We start from the raw sequence: 20128 nt of genomic DNA on the forward strand, positions 1-20128 counted from the left end.
TGCCGTGGTGAAGAAAACTCTCTGTCCACTTGGGCTGACTTTGTGTGATTTATTTGTATTCTTTCTTTCTCAAACTTAAGAGGGTCAACAAAGTGTTCTGTTCTGAAGCCACACGACGACAGCAAGTTGGCCTTGATGACAGAGCGTCAGAAGTTCCTGGAAGAATCTTTCCAGGGTTGCATGACGGCTCTGTAGAGTCGGCTGGGATCGTGAGTGTGTTAGAAACCAGAGGGATTTCTTCGATGGGAAAAACTAATTTGGACGGATATCTGGCATGACACTGGTCTTGGAACATTTTAACACACCTAATATAAAGCCATGTTCCTTCCAGGAAAGATATCTTTCTGAGCCATTTCCCCAGTAAGGAATAAAGTTCAGTTTTTGTTTGTTATGGGTGGTGGTATTCAATCCCATTCTTCATGACGATCACATAGATGATGTTAGAAAAAGTTTTCTTTTCAAGGTCTGGCCTCAGCCCGATTGTATTTCTGTGGAGGCGTCATGCGATTCTCTAAAACGACTTAAAGCTGCTCTGATGACTGTGAAGCAAGTCAGAACAGTTTGCCCTATTTATTTTCACACTCCCGCTTCTCTTTTTTTTAGTGTGCTAACGTGAATTGACATTTGGGGTAGCTAAATATGTCTTGGCTATCAAAATAAAGCATAGTTCCTAATGCTTGAATGAACATGTTATGTCACTCAAAACGACAATACTCATAACCATTAAACCCGAATAAGAGAACTCCTACCAGATGAATTTGTTCTCCCGTTCTCCAGAAGAACAGAAAAAAAGCAGATGACAAAAGCTACGTTTTCAGTAGTTTTATTGAAAAATGCCTCTTCGGTTTTTCAGAAATAAATAAGAAAATAAGGCTGTGGGGAATTCACAACATACGTGCAGTTAAAACATGAGAACAGCAATTCTTTGACCCATCATCTTGCATCCAAATCCAACTGTATTGACCAAACACAAATATATTCTGATTTATAAATCTTCAGTAAATTATACAACACAAACATGCAAATGACACATCTGGTAGCACAAAGAAAAACATTTGTCAAATAAAGTTTGGGCTGCGTTGAATGTACGACTATTATTTGCTTTTATAGGCCATACAAAATATGAAGCGGAACAAAACTTTATGGGCTAAAAAGAAAGAACCTTCGAATCCCACGAAATCCCTCCAACATCTTTATATAAAAAGATGGTTAACTTTCTGATTAGTGCATTCAACATGGTAGTCAGATAATACAATCAGACATTAAAAGGAACACAAAGTGCGCCGAACAACCTTGTATTGCTAAGTTCTCATGTCAAAACAATATATGTTCAATATAATTATGGGTATCAAACCCATATACATATATTCTGAATAGCACTTTATTCTCACATAACTGGATCATCCACGTTATGTAAATACTACGCTCAAAGAACTCCTTGTGGTAGCTATGATGCTAGTGTCTCTGTTTCGCCGATCGCTTTCTTCGCTGGTTTCGCGTGTAACCTGATGATTGTATTGTCTCAATCGCTGCAGCGGGTTCCACGGGTAAAGACGCTACCTCCGGTTCAGGCTGGTAGTTGTTGGCTATAGAAAATATGCGGCCAAATCAAAGAAAAGCTGCACAATTTCAAATTATATTGCACATCGTTTTTTTCCCTCCCCTAACATGCCCTGTTACATTTTTGCTTTAACACAAAGGAGTATTCGCCTCATAGAAAATAACAGAAAAAAAAGATACTATGGGAATAAAGTACAAATATGATGCCAAAAAATGCAGTATGTGAGAAAAACGTAATTTGTGAGAATAAAGTCATAATTTTAGAAGAAAGTCTTTTTTTTGTTTTTTGTTTTGTAGGGATAAAGATGACCAACAAATTGTTAGGGAAATTCCACTTTAGTAAGAGAACAATGAAGTACTGAAGTACCTTCATTCCTGTCTGATAAATATTTATCATATTTTTTTTCAAATCACCCCTTCTACCATTATGACTTTAATCTTACCTCAAGCCCTTGCATAGTAAAGATTAAAAAAGAAAAAAATACAACTGCACTCCACCAAACTGGCAAGAGAGCTACACTGAGCACCCATTTGTCAAACACACACGCAAAATAAAAAGATAATGGTTAAAAATACAAATGGAACATGCTTCAGTTTGGTCACTTTGTAAACAGAGGTTATTGTCGGCGTAAGTAAGTTAGCGAGGCGGTTATAAGGCACAAGCTCGGTACAGACGTTAACTTAGATTTAGTGAAGTGTCCAGGATCATACATCATTTATATTATTATTATTATCATTATTATTTTTATTATTACGATCATTATTATTAATTTACAATCTCACCTCCACATGTACACAGTTATGAAATCCTCTTTGTTAGTATGTAGTTGTGTTGGGCGGTGTTTGTACATGCTCCTTCCTCGGTAGAAATGCTCTCTCTGTCTGTTTTGTTTTGTGTTCCCAGCGCTTTTGTGGTTCAAGATGCAAACAGGCCAGCAGGTTGCCATCAGGGGTAGCTTATAGCTGTGAGATGATGTTAGTGCCAGTCCACTTCCGTTCTGGTTTTTGCCTTTTTGTCATGTTTGTTTTAATGTTCATTAGTCATGTCCATGGTGCTTATCCTTTATTATTGCCCTGGAACAAATGGGCAAAGGTCTCAGAAACAGCAATTCAAACTTAGACACAGAGAATTTACTATGTCAAACCTGCAAATATTAAATAGGGAGAGTTGTCGCTGTTGCCATCTAAACAAAATATACTCTCCCATCTGCAAGGAATCAGACGCTGCTAGCTAGTTTGATCTACATGCATGTCTTAGATAGAACATCAAACAAATACAGGTGGTGGAAAGTAGCGAGTTCCAACTGACCGATCGATAAACACTTCCCAGTTGGGACTGTCCAATCCTGGTTTGGCTGAGCACAGCTGGCTTATTAAGATTGGGATTCAAGGATTGCACATGGGTTTAGAATGAAAGCAAAATGAAGAATTGCAAGTTGGCAATCATGAAGGTTGTTAGTGAAGTTAGTTTCCATGTAAGGAAATCCATGTTTTTCTACCTGCGTCCAACATTGTTGAATGGACCCATTGTTCGCAGAACAGTGAAACCTCATACGTCAAATGCCCGTCAAGTTGTACGATTTGGAATTTGACCAACATTTTAGGAACGCATGAAAGACAGCAAAAAGGAAAATCCTCATGATAACTATAGAAACGTATTTTGGAAACTGGGCATAACTACTCTTTCAATGTAACCTAATTGCTAAAAATGTTACTTATATATAGTTCGACCGAGAAGCCATGATTATTATTTTCATTCGTCCCTAAAAAAGCATTGTTTTAAAATGCATTGCGGGTTGACCAGCATCCCAGATAGAATAGTGTCCAACCGCAGAGGTTTCACTGTTTGGTCATAATTTGACAATTGCATATTAATGGATAGATAGGGCTTAGTGACTGGTCAGTTTTCTCGCATGAATGTTTTGTTTTTCCACTACCTCAGAACATGCATATTTCTAAATGTTATCATAGCAAGTAGTGCACTGGGCTGCGTGAAATTAGTGTGCTATGTCATTGCATGCAGGATTGAGATGTTTTCAGCCTTACCTGGATATCCGTTGTAAGGGATGCCAACACACTGAGAGGAGTCGCAGTATCCTTGGGGTCCTGGTGGTCCTCTCACTCCTGGATTACCATTACGGCCTGGAGGGCCACGGGGCCCTGAAGAGCCAGTGGAACCCGGGGGTCCCGTTCTTGACTCTCCCTGTGGACCTGGAGGGATGGGCAGACAAGACATCACTCGTAAATATTGACTGGAAACGGTTGGCGGCTCTGTTATGTCATGATTTCAGTTTCTCAATTAGAAAGATGACAACCAAACCCTCTGTAAAAAAATAAAATACAATATAATAACAAGCTGTGTAGAACTTTGTGGCGGTATGAGTACTAATCCCCACCCCCAAGCTCCATCTGTCTAGACAGTGAGACCTCAGCATGGAATTTTCCCCTTCACTCTCTCTCTGCCTTAAGTGAACCCATGTGTTGTCAACCAAATCACTGAGGAAAATTCATTGTGCAACAACCTGATTCTCTCTCCTTCATACACACAAACACCCACTCACACACACGCATACACACACAGACACAGCACATGAAGAGGCGCATGCGCATGCACACTTTGACACACTCATGTTGGATTGAGTCATCATAGTGGACTTCCTCCCACAGGCCTTCAGTTGTGTCTCACATCATTCAGCATTTTGGTCTTGTGAGGTCGGATTCAAGAGAGCACATGGTTTACAAATGTCTTCGTCTGCCCAACGGGATGTCTTTAGAAGTGATGGGCTATTTATACAATTTCTGTTGAGATGACACAAGCTGTCGTGTCACACCAAAGATATTGCGACTCGACAGATAATCTGGACGTGTATCGTCATTATGACTGACATCTGGTACTTGTGAATGTATAGACAAGTTAAATGCATGCTACAGTATGTGATATTTCAGATGTGCACAATGTTTGGAAAAGCACATAAATCCAACGGAAGGGTTCAGGCATATCACTGGTGTTTTTCAAAGATTTTATGGGATGCAGGTGCCTCAACCAAGATGCCTGCGGCAGAGAAAATTTTGAAGAAAATTCATTGTTTTTTTTTCTTTTCTTGCAAAGGTGTTTTAATTTCACAGAAGGGGACTTTATCCCTGTGTTCAAAAACTGCTTGAAAAGACAAATGTAGCAAACTGTTCCAGTTTGGGTCTGCAGCTGAAAAGCTGCCACATAGGAGATCTTAAACACAGACTGTATATACTTATATTATTTGCCTCATTAAGCGGAAGATTCAACAATGAAAGTCATTGTCAGACCAAAGAGAGAAATGAGATAGTCTTACTCTAGTGAGATAGAAGTCGTACCTGGTGGTCCAGCTGCACCTCTTTGTCCTCTGACACCTGTGCCTGGAGCTCCTCTCTCTCCCTTCTCACCTGGTGTACCTATGCAAATAAACCAGTGAAATCAGTTTTGGGATGATGAAACATTAGAGGAGGGTGAAAAAAAAGCGTGTTCTGCATTGAGCTGGAATTTAAAATGCATAAAGAAAAATAGTTAAGTTGAACCATGTGCAGACTACACCGGGTTGCGATATAGACACAGTTAGCATGACTTTAACTCATCCTTTACAAAGCAATTCCAGAAAATAACTCAGAGTACCTCTTTCTCCTTGACTTCCAGGTAAACCGGGACCTCCTGGGAATCCGGGTCGTCCAGATTGTCCAGGTTCTCCACGGGCTCCCGGTTCGCCAGAGGGGCCAGGTGGACCGGGTGGCCCTGGATTGTTGCTACGGTAGCCAGATGGAATCTGGTTGAGCATCTGGTCGATTCTGCTCATCTGACCTGGAACAAATAACAACAACATGTTAGAGTGGGAAGACCAAAGTACAAAATAATGGGGTGAAGAATTTTTAGCTCACTGTTCACAAGCTGTTCGCAAACTTGTCTCGCAATGGAACGCATCATGTTTTGGGATGCAAAGTCACCCTGCAAAAACAAATTTTGGTTCAATCATGACGGTGCGTCATGTGAATGACTGATTCGATGGAAAGGCACATACCCGCTCGCCCTTTTCTCCCTTAATGCCAACGGGTCCCTGTTAAGGAGAGAAACATCACATTAACTCATGTACAGAAAAGCTGTCCTTCAATTTGCCATGTGCCGTCCGACAAATTTGTATCGTCATCACATACTTGGCGTCCAGGGTCTCCTGATTTTCCTGGTTTCCCTGTAACTCCTGGTACACCAGGACTGCCGGGATTTCCCTGAAGCGCGTACAAAGAAAAAAATGATGCATCATGAAAGGAAATTCAGCAGAGTCATCCAAAAACGTGACTCGGGACAGACTTCAAACGCCCCGATGCAACCACATATATGGTGCATAAGGTATAACTTGACTTATGAGTTGCTTACTGTTGCTTGAAATTTAGTGTGGCCGAAACTCGCTTTCATTTTGCCACAGAAACATGGGTTTTACTTGAAGAACTAAAGGTTACGCCTTGCACATAATGGACATGACTTACATTTACCTCCGCCATTAAATCCTTGAATTAAGTCATGTAAATTTGGATCTCCACTGTAAGAACTGCAATAGAGGCCAAATGTTGCCAAGGGCCCAAAGCAGAGATGGAAATGTCAAAACATCCTCTCCTAATAGTACTCCTGAAATCTACTGTGTGTAATCATTTATTTTGTATGTTGGCATGATGCTTGTCCTCTGTAGGGTTAGATTAATTGCAATCAGACGTTCCCTAACCACAGCGAAAACAAACGGGCCGATGTATTCAGCGTCGTTTTGGCAGAAGAGACGAAAGGATGAGCGCAGACAAGCAATGGTTACATATCAATCAGGAGTTTTGTTTTAAGTGCTTATATTGAATGGAACACACACTTACCATTGGCCCTGGTGGGCCTCTAGGTCCAGATGATCCATCCTTTCCTGGTGGACCCTGGAGAGAAACAACAAAGTATCATGCATGGGCAATAACACACTTGGGACACTCCCCATGCAATACATCAGTGTCGTGACTATATTGCTTTCAGTCTTTAGTCTTCCTCGTACAATTACTTTCTGTACAAATGTGCACCTTGAGTGTTATTGCTGACACTGGTTAGAACATGCCGTGTAAGCATACTAACAGCATTTTGGTATGCACAGTGGTTTCACTAAGTGGGTAATTATCTGAAAAGAAAATAAGTGAATGTTGCATCCATTTGTGACCACACTAAGACGTCACATTAAGCGTGTCTGGAGGTCTACCTTACCCGCGCTCCGCTTGGTCCAATAGCACCCAGAGGACCCCGTGGTCCAGGACGTCCCTGGGAGAAAAAAACAGACACAGTCAATCGATGTGCGGTGATCAGGAACGACCTAATCACATAGTTACCAAATAGCTCTGCCTAAATGTAGTATAATGATTGTTTTAAAATCATGCCTTTCTCAGTTATTATGCCAAAGTCAACATGTTAAGTTCAGCCTCAATGCCATAGATATATGATATCCATAAGAACATGCATGTTAATGATAGCTGATACTCCAATCTTGAAAAACCACGTTCTTCATTCTTTTAACCACAGTTCAACAAACTCACAATTCCAATCTAGTGTTAAGTCGCGGCTACACTATATTTCAATCTAAACTTCCTCGTGGAAGAGACTTTGAACTAGTGAAAGCATATCACAAAAAGTCAATGTTAAGTTTCAGAATTTAAACACGCAGTTTTTACAAAGTCAATATTATCGTCAATTATAGGCTGGGAAAATAACATGTTCCATTCCTCTTTTTCTGTTTGGTAACCTGAGTCCACACTTAATAATTTAAGTGCCCACCGGTCAGCCGTTTGTCAATCATTGAGCCCCTTTGAGAAACCCTGAGTTTGGAGGGTAATCTTCTCATTTCTGAGTGTGGTTACTCCACATGCCACCATGTCAACTGAATCCAGGCTCCAGAAGCGGCAATTCTCTCAACGAATAACCTCTTACTTCCTGTTCATAAACCACGAGAAGAAAATGGGGGTACTTACTTGCAGGCCAGCCAGGCCAGAATCTCCACGATCTCCCTTTGGTCCGGGGTTACCCTGAATATGGAGGAGAGAAAAAAATAGTTTTGTTTCACTCTTTCTTCATCTATTTACAGTACATCCCAACCATTGATGGAGGGAAATATTCCAGCCAGGCAAGAATTTGACTACATTTTTCTTTTTACTATGTTTAAGACTGATAGCAAAGGTTGTAGAACTTTGCGATGTATATGAACTTACAGGTGAACCAGGTAGAGAAAGTCCGTTAGGACCTTGAGGACCGGGTGGTCCCAAGGGTCCGACAAGTCCAGGCTCACCACGTGTGCCCATTGGACCCTGACGGAATGGAGAACATAACTCGAGACTTTTAACAGACAACCCGAAAAGCAACTTGATCAGTTTGTGGAATATTTTAGATCTCTGATAGCTATTAGATGAAGTTGAATGAGAATAAGCAGCCAAAGTGAGTATGAACTAAAGTAAGATGTTGCTCATTCTGTTGTTGTGTTTGAACATTCTGTTGCAGGACACTCGTAGCCGCTGCTGTAAAAATCACAGCAATGCTATTTGGTGTTTCAAGTCTGGCAATTGTCTTCGTCGTTGACTTGAAAACATTCAAGGATGAAATGACAGTTTAAAGTGAAGAGAGGTTTTGCTCACAGGTTTGCCTGGGTCACCCCGATCTCCACGTGGTCCCTTAGATCCCGGGCCACCCTAGAATGGAAAGCAATGAAAAAGACACAGTGTGAGTGCAACAACGGGAGTTGAGCCCAACAGTCCCAAAATGTGCAGCCATACAAATAATCCTCGCAGGAGATGAGTGTGGGGTTACGAGCGCACATTATGCAGTCATTTTTCCAACAGGCATTTATCTTTTGACCCTACCCCCAGAACCCACGTTTCATTGCATGTGACTGGCCTCATATGCTCAATTGCTCTGCTCAGGAAAAAAATATCTCTTGAGGCGAGGGATATCCTGGAGATCAAACTCTATTGCAGGCAAATGTCAAGCTGCTCTTTAGAGTCGTACCATCATAACAAGCTATGGCATTGTCATCACTTTCGTAACATGTTTGACATATGAAAGAAGTATTTTATCATTGAGAGGAAAACCAAAGACAGGTCGGAGGAAAGTGGGATGGGAAGTGACTTTACCGAAGGACCGGGAGGCCCCTGGGGGCCGATGCTATCCTGTGTACATGTGCAGGAGTGGGGGAGGGCCGGGCACTTTGCCTCATCTCGCTGGAAAAAAAAGGAACAAGATTAGAGGAGGACGGATATTACAAGCAATTTGCGGTAAAAAAAGAAAAATGCTTTTGGATGCTATTGAGATTGTTTCAAACTAATCATGATGAAGAAATTATCATTAATGTTCACTTTACTTGACATCAGAAAGGAGACAGAAGAAAGGAGCATCAGCGCAGAGCGCCGATGTGTATGCGGAACTGTCGCAGCTTGGAATTGAAGCGGATTCACGTGTGACAGGATATGTGAGACAATCTCTTTCGTCAATGTAAGCCACAGCTTCATGTTTGCTTTAAACATTTAGCTTGTAGCACACATGCACATTTCACCATGACGTTCCTGATCCACTGGTGAAAAGGAAGCTTTTACACTCTGCTGTTTCATCTCGAACGGCTTCACACAATAAAGAGGGTGCAGAAGGTGCTGAAGATTGAATGACTGTCTTTGTGTTGTCATATTCTTATATGTATTTTTTGTTCTTTTGACATCAAGATGGTGCCGCGAGAGTGGCTGCATTTCAAGCAGCTCCTGTATTTTGTTTTTCTACTTCTTCCTTTCCTCTACTCTTCCTTCCATTACTTTGCTGCTATAAAATGTAAATTTCTTCACTGCGAGACGAGTAAAGGCTAATCCAATCCAATCAAATGGTGTGTTTTTACGTCACCGTTTTGTGTTGTGCTGTTTCTTAATTTGACAAACATTTCCAGAATAGTCCCCTATGCTTGTTTCGTTCCAACCATTGGACGATGATGTTATTGAACACCACTATTTTTCAAAGGAGACTTACTGTGGAAGGCAGGTCGCAGCATTTGTCTCGGCTGATCCAGCTCAAGCTGCAGATAATATCGAACATCTGGAGCTGGAACTAAATACCGATGGAAAAAAAAAAACACTGAAGGTGTTAAAAATGGCTTCCATACATGATGACAATGCACAGTGTTAACAAGACAGTGGAATTCTGGACTTTTTTTCTTCTTTTTTGCCAATTTTTTTTTACTGCGCATAGACACGGATGAGAATTCTTTAAAATAATTATTTTTATATTTGTTGTTCACCAAAGTTGTGAAAATAAATGAGATCCTCGAGAACATGTGTTTTCTGCAAATCTTGTTTCACTTACTGTTGCAGTCTGCCTCCTTCCAGAGCGGGCCATTTTGCCAAGCACTTCATATCCTTCCAGTGTGATGTTGCTGGCCTCCTTGATAGGCTTCTCTGCCACCTCTTGGCAGTCCAAGTTGAGGCTGACTTTCTCTGGGGAGACGGTGATGTGGAGCTGGAAGAAGAAAAAGATAATGGACAGGTGTTACATAGTTATATAATATATTACGGTCTTTTCTAAAATTTTGAATTGATAAAATTGCAGCCATGCTATTATTTGATCATGCTCTGGGTTTTTGAAAATATGGGTTTAATATTCACGTTTGAATTTGTCTGAGGTCTGACTGATCTTTTAAATGTGAAGGAAATGAGGAATTAAGGAAAAATGCAGCCTTATGGAGAAGAAAAACCTCAGTGAACCTTTCTCAACCCTTTTGGATTAAGCTGCTAAAGACGCTCGCACTGGAGTCCACACAATTGCTTCTTTCAGGAAAATGTTTAGACTTTCCAACATTGCGCTGATTGCCCACTTCCATATTACCATTCAGTGGTTCCTGATTCTTAACACAACTCCTGTTTGATGCCGTTGGCTGATTTATGGATAGACAGAAGGAAATGTTTTCCAGCTGACAGCAGCCCGCAGTAGTAAAAGTGCAACGTTTGTAGAACAATACAGAATGACTTTGGTGTCAGATTGTGTCCAGAAAGCCCTGCTTGACATCATGAAACCATATCATTTGTGGCATACCGAGCTCTCATTTGACCAGAGTACATTTTCCCCTGCTCAGCGGTTAGACAAGCTTTTCGTTATGTTACAAAAAGTAAGTCACTATTCCTCCTCAACAACCATGGGCTTGACCAGAGTTTTTGGAAGCTAAACTCATTCGGTGGGGACTTCATCTAAGCCTTCACATTCGCGAACCTCCCACACATTTAAAGCTCCCACTCAATTTTCAGAGCTGTGTTCAATGCAGTGGTGTAAAAGATATTGCGTTTTGGTGAGATGACCTGAAAAGTGCATTTGTGAATTAAAAGGACCGTCCCTACGATAGACAGCTGGCCCCTCAAGTGTGGGAGTCAGGGACTTCCCGAGAGGGGTAGCAGGGCTCTCATCTGCAAAAGTCATCTTTGAGAGCTTTCCCACATGCTTAGCTAGTGGTAGACCACGACCTCTCAAGCCGGCCGGGGGTTGCACTTTATTTACAAGTTTGAGGGGGAAAGCCAAACGCAAGCAGTCTTTGATTCAGTGGTGTGGACCTGATCCACATGAAAGGACTCTTCATACATTACAAAAATGAAATGAGTTGAAAATGACTTAGTAAAAAGAAATAAAAGAAACATTTAGCTCCTTATTCAAATAGTCTTCTTCTTCTTTTGGCTTTTCCCTTCAAGGGGTCGCTACAGCAAATCAGTGTCCTCCATCTTTAGAGGTTCGATCCGCATGTTTGTTTTGGCCAAGCTTTTACGTCAGATGCCCTTATACATTACACAATACTCACTGAATTTTCTGTTTTCCTTGGGAACACTGTTAAAAGATACATTAAAGGCCGAGGTTTGACAAAAAGGGGGTCATTTCCACTTTCCACAAAAGAAAAACCGATGAAACCCAATTCTGAAACGTGGTTGTTGGATTTCAACAGTGCTTGCCTGGAAAGTGCTATTTTTGTAATGGTTCAAGTTAGATTCATAGTATTGGTTCAAAGTCAACTTCAGAAGACCAAAGAATCTAAAATTTCATTGGCAAAGTCCAAGTCTGTGGTCAACTTTCCACTTTGAGTTTGACTTTTTCGATGAATGGCAAACAATAGTGCCTGAGAACCTGATGGATTATTTTGGGACTGGAACATTTGAACACTGCATTTATTACAGTATCAACACTTCAGCAAAAAACCTTGAAGCAGAGGTGAGCATGAGTGACGGGAAACATGTTTGACGAAAATGAAGAGCTTGTTAGATTGAACCACCGACACTGCTCAATGAATACATTTTCTCTTTGTGTAATTATCAAAATACATGTCAAAATAACGCCATATAACCATATATATCGCCTCAGGCGGAATCCTTGTACCACCAAAATCCTCACTTTTCCAGCCCTTCAAAAAACAATCACATCGCCTTGTCAACCTAAACATGCCATTTTCAACCAATTTAATCTATCCAAAATGTGTTGAAAAATGTAAAAAGCGAAAAGACAAAAATAATAAAATAAACACCCACACACGTCTGTACTGACTTTGACTAAAATTTGTGAAAAAATATGGCATTCACCAAAATTTGCGCCCGCCAAAAAAAAAAAAAAAAAAAAAAAACGGTTTTGGCCCCACACCAGCAACAGACACATTACATACTGTAACCACTGTACTGCGGACACAGTGTCAGTAAACCACATCAACACAGTCTGCCGAATCATGGAGCAGCAGTACACAGTCAGCTGGTTAAAAAAACGCTTGGGTGACCGCTGCACCACAAACTAGCAAGCCAGTTGATCACGCTCTGAGGGCTCACACATACAAATTAATCTGTCCAACCAGAGCATCACTGATGTCATTTAATCTCCAGACAACATTTTCCTGGATATTATTCATTTATTACGCCCCCTCAATTTAGTTTTGCGGTTTCTGGATAGTAACACTGAGGGTCCAAATTTCAGAACGCTCTCAGTGTTTATATTCAGAAAACAAAGAAGAACAAAGACGTGCAACGGGTGTTTGGAACTATTTTAAAAACTTGCTATGAAACAAAAATGTCAAGCAAATACCTTTTATTCGCATATACTCTCACACTAATATATTTTATTAGTTATTAGAACTCCAAAACCAAGTATGAGGATATTTACTAAAGGAATCGAAAAATTAATCACAAGTAGTTTTTCCACAGATTTCTGTTAGTATTTATTTTTTCCTTACATGACAACAATTAATACTTACGAATGTACACGTTTTCCTACATAATTTTTTTATTCTTATTATTTCTTCCAGGACTAATTTATTCCAAATCTAATTGATTGGGACGTTCCGACATTCCACTCAATCGAGATTATTCAGGCATGAGTAGATGTTGTAATTGGAAATATCCTCTGAACTTGAGTTGGTCAGTCATTTTAGACAACCTACCAAGTAGTCTTTGGGGACGAAAAAAAAAAAAAGAAATGCAATTGGACATGAAACAACTATTTTTCACCACAGTGTGAGATACGCCATAAGAAAGAAAATACACTTGGTTTCATTGTTGTGATCCCAACAGCCCGCTGAGTCGAAACAAAGCAGTGGATGTTTTATAATCACTACTGGTTTTGTTTGGATTTGATACAATCTGATTTCAGTCATCCCAAGAGATGATACACAAGCAAGTAGGCCTAATGTAGTGGCAAATGTTCTGAAGACAAAGATTTGGTAAAAAAAAAGTAAATGCGATGGTGAAAAGTAAAAGCGATGATTTGTTTTTATAGATTATGGGAAGATAAGCTTCTCTTTCCAACTCCTGTGATAAGGCAAATGTAATTCCAGGTATGACGCCGTAGAGGATGATCACATTGTGGCAGCTTAAACGTCTAGAGTGTAAAGTTGTGTTTACTTAGTGCCCAACATGCACCGTGTCTAATTCACTGTTTATTCCAAATCAAATCGAATGCAAAGCAATCCGGCCTCCTGACTCATTGGTTTGGAAATCACTCAACGACATGCACAATAGTCCCTCGTCCGTCATGTGTTTATTGGATTGCTGATGGTGAATAATTTATTTTCAAATGTATTAACTCCAATGATCATTCATTGAATGCTAAAATACAACCCTCTGCTTCAAAGATGGGACTGTGTGTTTACCTTGTGGAAACTGCCATGGAAAACACGCTTCACTTGTTCCTCATTAAATGTGGCTCTCTGGATCTCTCCTCGGGTGTCCTTGTTGTAGAACGTGATTGTTTTGCTTGAAGCTGGAAAGAGAGGAGGCTTTGATGAACGTGATGATGAAGAGGCACGCAAAGCACAGACTCCACTCTAGGTAACATATGGAGGTCGACGGATGAGGGGGATAACAGGAAGGTTACGGGGGATTTAGTCCATGCTCCTAATCATTTGCATGCACTTACCACATGTGCAAATGTACAATGGCAAAAGATACTTAGTGAAAAATAAATGCAGATTTTAGAGTTATGTCAACCCTAAATTACAGTACAGGACTGCAGACAGTTCGATGCACTTCTTGTTACTGTTTTCCATGACCATCCATGGTTATTGGACTATGTAAATGTTTAATTTGCTCCAGAATCTTTCTTCTCAGGCAAAAGATCAAATGACAAGAGGAGCCTTACGGTTAATGGTGAGCCCGACCTCCGGATTATTGTTCTTGTCTGCAATCTGCCAGATGTCAAAAGGATCGGAAGGTGTATCGGGTAGGAGTCGGAAGAGAAGGACGATGGTGTAGGATGGAGGAAGACCGTCTGCATGAATCTCCCTGTTGGTGGGTGTTGATGAAATGAATGGTTATTAAACAAAAGCGGAGACAGTCATGCAATTAAGCAAATGTTGTCAAAGCCTTTAAAAGGTAAATGATTACCAGTTACCCCTCTGGGTGAGCAAAAATGCATGTTGAAAGAATTTTCCATCAGCGCTTCCTGACTACAATGGGAACTGTTTCCATTCCACACATGCAAAAGAAATACACTATACTTGAGAAGTCCTGTAGCTGCCACACACCGCTTGGCGATGCATTCAAAGACAAAGGTTTTAACCCCACCTTGTGTACCATCCGTTTGACCCAAGTGGAAATTGAGGATTGGATTGGATTGGATTGGATTGGATTGGATTGGATTGGATTGGATTGGATTGGATTTGCCTTTATTAGTCTCGCAGTGGAGAAATTTACATTTCACAGCAGCTAAGTTATGAAAGAAAGATCATTATCAATAATTACTGGGGGTGATAGACATTAACTGGACTTGAAAAAGAAGCCCTTCTGCTGATTTGAAATACATACTAGATTTTGCACCAGTTCTTACCTGGTGGGCTGGTTTAAGAAGGCATCCTTATGTAGCCTGTAGGCGATGTAGCTGTTGAAGGAGCCCGGTTCCATGGACACACCATTCATGCCGGCGAACGTGCGATCTGTGATGTTGAAAGCCTCAAGCATCCTGAATCCTGAAAATGGATGAAAAGCATAGTGAAAGCCATCACAAGGACAATACCACGTTTGCCATCTTGCGAGTTGTGTCAGGATCGGTCAGCATGTGCCCGTGTGATGCATACCGGGTGTGGTGTATCCATCCATGTAGATCAGGGGGCAAGCTAAAACGTAAAACAGAATGTGAAAAAATATTGGAAAATTACATAACGTTAAAGGCTCAGTAGAAATATGCCTTATTGGATGCTTGTCTTGCAACCTCTGCAAGCGCTCTAATCATTTTGTATATTACAAAAGTCGTGTGTACCCCTTGAATCGGGTACATAAAACATTTAAAGGGGACAATATCCTCTGTGTCTTACTGGATGTAGCTGTTTCACAAATGAAGGTGATCAGATTGTCCTGGATCTTGGCAAAGGCATCGTAGTCATCAACCACAAACACGTGTCTTTCACTGGGCTTGCTGCCAATGTTTCTCAGCTCGACCATGTCCACGTCGGCCACGCCAACCACAAATACACTGTAGCCTGTGGAGGTAACCGCACAAAATAAAACAAATGTTAAAACTTACACAAGATATGTATTTATTTATCTCATCTCATCTCATTTTCCGTACCACTTATTCCTCATTAGGGTCGCGGGGGTTGCTGGAGCCTATCTCAGCTGTCTTCGGGCACGAGGCGGGGGACACCCTGAATTGGTTGCCAGCCAATCGCAGGGCACACAAAGACATGCAACAGTCACTCTCACACTCACACCTAGGGACAATTTGGAGTGGTCAATCTAACTGCCATGCATGTTTTTGGAGTGTGGGAGGAAACCGGAGGACCCGGAGAAAACCCACGCGGGTCCGGGGAGAACATGCAAACTCCACACAGGGAAGCTGGACCGGGACGCGAACCGGCGACCTCTGCATTGTGAAGCCGGTATGCTAACCACTCGACTACCGGGCCGCCCGTATTTATTTATTTATTTATTTATTTATTTATTTATTTATTAGTTTATTTTTTTGTTTGTCTATCATCCAAGAGGTTAAAGCCTCAACACAGAACTGAACTGGTTGCAAATTTCCCCATTGTGGGACAAATAAAGGTTTTCTTATTCTGATTCTGATACTAAACGTAGGGGGAAGGTGCATTGCTGTGGTAGACTGTAACGAAACAATAAAACAATATATGAAATTCCGTGAGCCATTTTTTCTCGCTCAGAGCACAGTCGCTTTATGCCAAACTTTCAGTCAATGCATAATCCTATAAACAAACTAGCGCTAACCAAAACAGAAATATGATGAATGGGTTTCTCATGCCGTGTCACAGACTGAGGTAAAGACCTTCAAATCTGAAAACAGTCACTAACCTGACACAGATGAAAATACACTTAGAGCTTACCAGCTTGCTGCAGCTGTAGAGCGTTCTTTTTCACCTCATCCTGGGAGCGTCCATCAGTGACTACCACTAGAACCTTCGGAACGTTCCTCCTCATTCCACTGTCATAGGTGAAAACCTTGTCGTAAACATGCTTCAACGCAATGCCTGGATGAAAGAGCAAGAATGAAGACCACGATCAAACGTCATGAATTCCCTTTGCAGATGCCCACTTGCACTTGTAAAATTAATACCTGTCTTGGTGTTTCCTCCTCTGTAGCGAACGTTCTTCAGAGCTGAAACAACAACGCCCTTGTCATGGTATGTGTTGAGCTTGAACTCCGTCTGAGCATCATCGCTGTACTGCACAAATCCAACCTGTTCAAAGCGGGGTCAAATATGATGAGAGAGACACAGGGAATCCAATTTTTTGCATTCTGAATCATCCCAACAGATTGATGACTGAAACGACGTCAGAGAATTCCTTCCAACCTGCATTCCACTCGGGCTGATGACATCAAAGGCACCAGTCATGCTTATGACAAACTGGATGACCTTGTGGAAACTGTCATCCCCGATACTCCAAGAGCCATCGATGAGGAAGACCAGATCGGCCTTGGCACCTCTGCAAACTGTAATTCAAGTACATTGATGATTAATCACCACCAGCCCAGTGGATTAGTATCTTTATTTCACAAGGGAAAGCTCTCCTCACCATCCAATGCCGCGGGTACTGTTGCCGGTGGAGGAGGAGGGGGTGGCTCGGTCGGTGCTTCGGTGGGTTTAAGCACTTCATGCCACAGAAACAAAGTACATAAAAAAACATGAATGCAATTCTCATAAAAATTTAAGAGCATACATGGACGCCTTCTTACGTGTTCGGTCCTTTACACTGATCCCAGGCCCTTCCATGTTGGGGGTCTGGGTGTACACGGTGGCAGTGTACACGGTGTCAGGTGTCAAGCCGTCAAAGCAATGACTATTCTCTGTGCTTTTGACTGTGATCTCTTGAGCTCCACGCTGAGAGGCTAAAGGGGGGGAAATGGGGGAGGAAAAGGGAAATGACATAGAATTGATCAGAGAAATAATATTTCAACCGAGGTTCTTGAAAAAAAAATTGCTGATACACTCACGATTGACAGGTTGGACTTTAAGTCTGTAAGACGTTGCAGCTCTGTGCTGCGTCCAGCGGATGCAGAGGGCGTCAAAGCCCACATTATAGGTTATCAAGTCTGTCACATTCAGGTACACTAAAAAAAGACCCAAACCATATTTGATTGGAATTGCCAATACAATGTGGAGTAGCTGGACCTCAGTTAACAACTTACATGTGGTGCCCTGGCCAATCAGAGGTCCACTGGTGCCTGTGCTGTACTGTGCCAATACTTTCAGGTCATAGGTGGTTCCAGGTTTCAGGTTATTCAGTTGGTGGGAAGTGACATCGCCGACAAACACCTCTGCAGACTGATCGGATCCTGGCAAGAACCACAAATAGGGCACAATGTGAAAAATATGTGGATGCGAACCAAAGTGCTGACCTCAAGAAGGGCATAATCATACCCTCAGGCTGGTAGATAAGCTTGTATCCAGTAACCCTAGATGGAACCGGGTCCCAGGAGACCTTGAAGCGGGTGTACCATTCATCGGAAACTTGAAGGTTCCTTGGTCCAAGCATAGCCGCTGCAGGAAAGACCAGGCATAACAATCCTTACAAGCTTTGTTTGGAACAGCAACTTTGTGGAGATAAAAATCCATGTGATTCTGTTCCATCAAAGCTAATGTAACACTGAGTATTTATTTTGAATAGTGGGCCATTTGGTAAACTACATGAAGCAACCTAAGGAAGGTGCTGATTCAGCATTTTGTTTTGTCCAGGGTCGAATTAGGTATAATTGTAGCCAGAAATACTAGAACAAGCAGGTCTCTCTGGAGCAGAGCCCTTTTGTAATCATCTGGCAAGAGCTGGTGGTTCTTGTGGCCAGTGTGACACCAATTCAAAATCTGACTACATTTCTGACTAAAGTTTGACTTCTGTTAAACAACTTGAATACCACAGTGAATTTAAAACATTTGTGCCGAATCCAGTCAATGTTGTTTAATGGTCTGTGTAAGCTCTCAGTCGTACTGGAGTGGTCCATCGATGAGAAAGTTCCTTCAGCCGTCACCGGTACTTCTTTGAAGGTGTCTGACGTTTCGCTCCTCATCCTAGAAGCTTCATCAGAGAACTATTTTTTTGCTGGTAGCTCTAGCCCTATATATGTATTGCTACTGTCCATAGCTGGCAGTGCCAGACCTCTTCTTTGATAGATCCTTTTCTAGATATATATATATATATATATATATATATATATATATATATATATATATATATATATATATATATATATATATATATATATATATATATATATATATATATATATATATATATATATATATATATATATATAGATATAGATATATATATATAGGGCCAGAGCTACCAGCAAAAAACAACTCATTCGCTGGCGAAGCTTCTCAGATGATGAGCGAAACATCTGACACCTTCAAAGAAGTACAGATGACGGCTGAGAAACCTTCTCATCGTTGTTTAATGAAGTTCTCAAGCTCTCTCCGTCAACTAAATGGAGCCTCTCAGGGATTTATGGATTGATTAGTCATGTACCTGTGCGACCATCTCCTTCCAGCTCTCCTCCCGGTCCTTCGGCGTAAATGGCAGTCACTTTGATGTGATAAGGGGTGTCGGAATCCAGATTTCGCAGAATGACATTGTTTCTGTTCCCTTGGACTGTAGTCTGCAAGTCATGTGACAGAAACCTTAAGGTTAACTGAAACAATCAACCATGAGAGTAATCAATGCAACACATAGACAAAGGATGTTTCAATTAGCGAATTTAGTGACTTTTGAAATGCTCAATTGAAATGCTTACATATTCCTCAATGGGGTCTCCAGTGGTTGGGGCATAGGTGATGCGGTATTGCGTGACTGGGCCGTCGGCATGTTCCCAGCTCACGGAGAGAGAGGAGGTAGTAGGGTCGTACACACGCATGTTCCTGGGACCGCCTCGTGGACCTACGTTGTGAAACATGACATGAACGTATTACTAAGCTCTTGTTACTGAAATACGGACATCGCACATAAAATACTCTTCACAATGTTTTTGTAATCAAGCCATCGGTTTCGTACGTGTTTTGCCATTGTCACTGATGGTGGCTCCTTCACCATCACTGTACACGGCGATGACTGCAACATTGTAATGAGTGTCTGGAATCAGATCAGGCAGGAATGCTGTGGTGGAGGTCCCTGGAACCATAATCTGCATGCAAACACAACACGTGGATGTTATATTGTAAGAATGTAGTGCGAGTGAATTAAGTACATCTAGTGGTATCTTTGGCTCTTTTATTTGTAACCCCTTCCAAGATATTTAATTGTGACCTTTTTTTAGCTTGTGACAATATTAATGAAAAAAATGTCAGTGATAAACATTAAAATATGGTTTAAAGTGCCGCTAGAGCGGGGGTCGGGAACCTATGGCTCACGAGCCATATATGGCTCTTTTGATGATTGCTTATGGCTCGCCGATAAATATTACATATTATAATACATATTGTCGTTTTTTTCGCCGTTCATTTCCCCTTGGGGCTGCAGTTGGCGGAAAGCGCCATGTTGATTGGATGATAGTGGCCGTCATGTTGAAATAGGTAAACGCCCCTTTAAATGAGCCCAAATTGTG

General features: G+C 41.4%; 1 protein-coding gene across 1 annotated transcript in view; it reads right to left on the bottom strand.

The window, feature by feature from the left end:
- Positions 1-807: 807 nt before the first annotated feature.
- The window catches only part of LOC148893757 (collagen alpha-1(XII) chain-like), a 53588-nt gene continuing 34267 nt past the window's right edge, over positions 808-20128 (bottom strand). The window contains 32 exon segments of the mRNA XM_089003781.1: positions 808-1476; positions 1479-1586; positions 3607-3771; positions 4912-4989; positions 5207-5389; positions 5467-5533; positions 5607-5642; positions 5740-5811; positions 6442-6495; positions 6812-6865; positions 7570-7623; positions 7807-7902; positions 8227-8280; positions 8722-8808; positions 9599-9676; positions 9932-10084; positions 13731-13840; positions 14219-14361; positions 14906-15044; positions 15153-15191; positions 15390-15554; positions 16416-16559; positions 16646-16769; positions 16884-17023; positions 17107-17181; positions 17267-17419; positions 17525-17641; positions 17720-17866; positions 17952-18071; positions 19057-19186; positions 19322-19464; positions 19579-19708. Of these exon segments, the coding sequence (XP_088859907.1) occupies positions 1448-1476; positions 1479-1586; positions 3607-3771; positions 4912-4989; positions 5207-5389; positions 5467-5533; positions 5607-5642; positions 5740-5811; positions 6442-6495; positions 6812-6865; positions 7570-7623; positions 7807-7902; positions 8227-8280; positions 8722-8808; positions 9599-9676; positions 9932-10084; positions 13731-13840; positions 14219-14361; positions 14906-15044; positions 15153-15191; positions 15390-15554; positions 16416-16559; positions 16646-16769; positions 16884-17023; positions 17107-17181; positions 17267-17419; positions 17525-17641; positions 17720-17866; positions 17952-18071; positions 19057-19186; positions 19322-19464; positions 19579-19708 (3387 nt within the window). The 3' untranslated portion in view covers positions 808-1447.

The sequence above is a fragment of the Hippocampus bargibanti genome, linkage group LG09, assembly GCF_051943395.1.
Source record: "Hippocampus bargibanti isolate YZ-2025 linkage group LG09, ASM5194339v1, whole genome shotgun sequence".
NCBI lineage: Eukaryota > Metazoa > Chordata > Actinopteri > Syngnathiformes > Syngnathidae > Hippocampus > Hippocampus bargibanti.